General features: G+C 48.9%; 1 protein-coding gene across 1 annotated transcript; it reads right to left on the bottom strand.

Moving 5' to 3' along the window:
- Positions 1–721: 721 nt before the first annotated feature.
- LOC127529981 (serine/threonine-protein kinase NIM1-like) lies at positions 722–1916 on the bottom strand. Its single transcript, XM_051935425.1, has 3 exons — positions 1911–1916; positions 1774–1836; positions 722–1634 (listed from the first exon to the last, which is right to left on the bottom strand). The coding sequence occupies exons 1-3, from the start codon at positions 1914–1916 to the stop codon at positions 891–893; spliced, it is 813 nt and encodes a 270-aa protein (XP_051791385.1). The 3' UTR covers positions 722–890.
- Between the last annotated feature and the right edge of the window lie 1302 nt (positions 1917–3218).

The raw sequence follows: 3218 nt of genomic DNA, 5'->3' as shown, positions 1-3218 counted from the left end.
CAAACAACACCTCTGGCCATCCATACTCCCATCTGGAGAGCAAGTTCATGTTGCTGCCGTAGCCGTTTCTTCCTGCATCCCTCACGTCGCTCCCTCACGTGCACAAGGTAAGTGAACATTGTAGATGCCACATAAGGGGATAGTTCCTTTCCCTGATGAGAGGTTACTAACAAACAGATAGGCATGCCAGCCAAGGAGAAGAAGGGGATCAGACCTGGAAGGAAGAACCAGAAGGGGTGGACGGACAGCCCACTGGAAAAGAAAGACATCATTGGGGGCGTTTTACTCCTCTATCATGCTAGCTGGCAGCAGCCCTGGATATAAGTACCTAATGGGAACCCAGCAAGGCATCCTGGGAGATGTAGTCCGGCAGAGCAGTACCTGCTGGCGTCACTAAGTTGTTGCACTCTGACCCAGTGGGTGGCGCTGTTGCTTAATGCTTTTTCTCTTCCTCCTTCTGCAGAATGGATGATCAACGGTGTCCTTCCAGCTCTGATGTTCACTTCCAATTTCCATCTTCCTGAGCCCACCCATTCCGGGTCACAAATTATATAACTGGCCTTGCCACCATCTTGGATCAGTCCAATGAAGGTTTCCATCTGAATAAGACGTCATTTATTATTTTCCTTCTCATAAATCACCTTGGTGTCCTAAACTTTTTTACGTGTCTCTTTGTTTTTATTACACCATAAACAGAACACATGAGATACCTTTGACCTCCTTGGCATTTTAAGAGAGCGGTAGGCTACTGCCAATGTCCTACGCATTCCAACGTGAAAATGGCATCAAAGAACTTCATCTTCTTCCTTGTTTAGAAACTCATTTCCAGGGTTTCAAAGCCTTTGTGTGGTTCCGGGAAGTACAGAACTCACTGATCCGGTGGTTCCTAGTCACAGGATGACACAAATGGCTGAAGTAGTTTGCCCGTCTGCAGACACATTTCTGGCCCAGGATGCTCTTGTAGAGAACTTTTTCAAAGAGTTCGCAGAAGAACTGAGCACCTCGGCAGATCTCCGTTTCTGCAAACGGTGAATCAGGATACGGGAGATCCCTGTGACAGCACCACGGGAGCCACTATTCTCCATGTGGGCTTCTGTTATTCCCATGTCCACTAACACACTTTTCACAATCTGCTCCTCTGCTGTCAGGGGCCGGCAGTCCAGCCGACGTGCGGGGTTAAGCTCAAAGCGTTTGTACGGTTTGGGAAATTCAACTCCTTTTAACCATGCACTGCCGCAGATCTGAGCCACGGAGAAGCGGTCAGCAGGGACGGGCCTCAGCATACCTTTAATCACCCTTTGACACTTCTCGGAGACATACGAGGGGATGCTGTAGGAACCCTGCAGTATGCGACATTTCAGCCTGCCTAAGTTCTCCTCGTGGAAGGGCATGGCTGCCGTGACCATGAAGTAGAGCAAGACTCCCAAGGCCCAGATATCCACGTACCTCCCCAGGTAGCCCTTGTCACGAAACAGTTCTGGGGCGGCGTAAGGTGGGGAGCCGCAGAAAGTGTGCAGGAGGTCATTGGATCCCGAGACCGCGCTGAAGCCGAAATCACCAACCTTCACGCAGTGGGACGTCATGTAAAAAATGTTCTCTGCCTTCAGGTCCCTGTGGACGATGTTGCTGTCATGCTGCAAACAGAAGAAAATGCAATAGGTCAGTAGTTCTGTAATCCTGAAGCAGACTGGGACTGTTAAAGGAGCTAGAAATTTAATGGGGTGGGGGGGCGCTTGCCTTGTTGGATCATTAATTTAGGAAATAAAGACTAACATCTCTGTCTCTGCCAGTTTTATTGTCATTTCCCAGGTTCACCCAGGATGGCTGGTCATCTCCCTTAAAGAACATACAGGTACAGAAATGTTCAAATCTAGATGCCCTTCTTGATGCCCACCTCCTTTAGCCTTTACCGACATGGAAGATGGACAGTGACCTTATTCCTTATTCCAAGGTCACAGGTGTGGATAAAAGGCTTATATTCTAAACTTTAATAATCTGTCAGATCTTAGCTTTACAATTAGCAAGACAACATGGCAGGGTGGGATTTTTACTTGACCAGTATGAATTGTCAATCAACTGAGATAAAACACAGAGGTTCAGCCTCCACTCTGCACAGCACTCCCAGTACCAGTGTACAGGCCGGCCATGACATCCAGTAACTTTGAGGGGATCCCCGTGAAGTCTCAGGATGTCCCACAGGGCAACTCGATCAATGAAGTTCTTGCTCCTACTCTGTTCAATGCTTGCATGGACTGGGTGTTGGATAAGGTCGTGGGGTCCAGCGGCTGTTGGGTGAAGAGAGATTCATGGATCTTGACTTTGCTGACGATGCTCTGATCTTCGCAGAGTCAATGGAGGCTCTGAGTGTCTGGGCTTGTGACTGTCCTGATAAAAACCAAGAGACAGGCCTTTAATGACCTCTTGGGCACGGCCATCAGGAGCGTGTCTGATTGCGGAGAGAGAGTGTCCACCTCGTCATGAGGTTTACTTACCTCGACAGTGACATTCATGTCTCTGGTGACTCTTCCCATGAAGTCAGTAGATTGATTGGGAGAGCATGGGGGGTCATGAGGTTGCTGGAGAGGGGTGTGTGGTGCTCCCGATATCTCTACAATATGATGAAGGTCCAAGTCTTTAGAGTCCTGGTGCTTCCTGTCTTGCTATATGGTTGCGAGACATGTACGCTATACAGTGACCTGAGATGAAGACTGGAATCCTTCAGTATTGTGTCTCTTCAGAGAATCCTTGGATACTGCTGGTTTGACTTTGTGTTGCTCACAGAGTCCCGAATGAGGCACATGACCTGCATTGTGAGGGAGCATCAGTTACGGCACTATGGCCATGTGGCGTGATTCTACAAAGGTGATCTGGCTCATAGGATCCTCATTGCTGAGGACCTCAGTGGCTGGACCAGGCCAAGGGGATGCCCAAATAACACCTGGATGCAACAGATAGATGTTCATTTCTGGAGGGTGGGACTGGACTGTGTGTCTGTCTGGGAGGGTTGCCAACCAGGATCCCGAGGTGTTTAACCATGTCATTTGTGCGCCAACTTGCTGTACAAGTGCAGGCTTCCCAACCTGACTATAAATTGTAAGAGATGGCATGCTGAGACTGGCTTCCTAGCCGGAGCAGAACTGGGATCCTTACAGTAGGGACGCCAATAGTGTGGAAAGGACAGGAGAAGATGATTTATTCAGGATATTGTACCTCCCAGT

The sequence above is a fragment of the Erpetoichthys calabaricus genome, chromosome 12, assembly GCF_900747795.2.
Source record: "Erpetoichthys calabaricus chromosome 12, fErpCal1.3, whole genome shotgun sequence".
Taxonomy (NCBI): Eukaryota; Metazoa; Chordata; class Cladistia; order Polypteriformes; family Polypteridae; genus Erpetoichthys; species Erpetoichthys calabaricus.
Note: the sequence above shows the minus strand (reverse complement) of the source record. Positions and strands in the feature narration are given on the sequence as shown.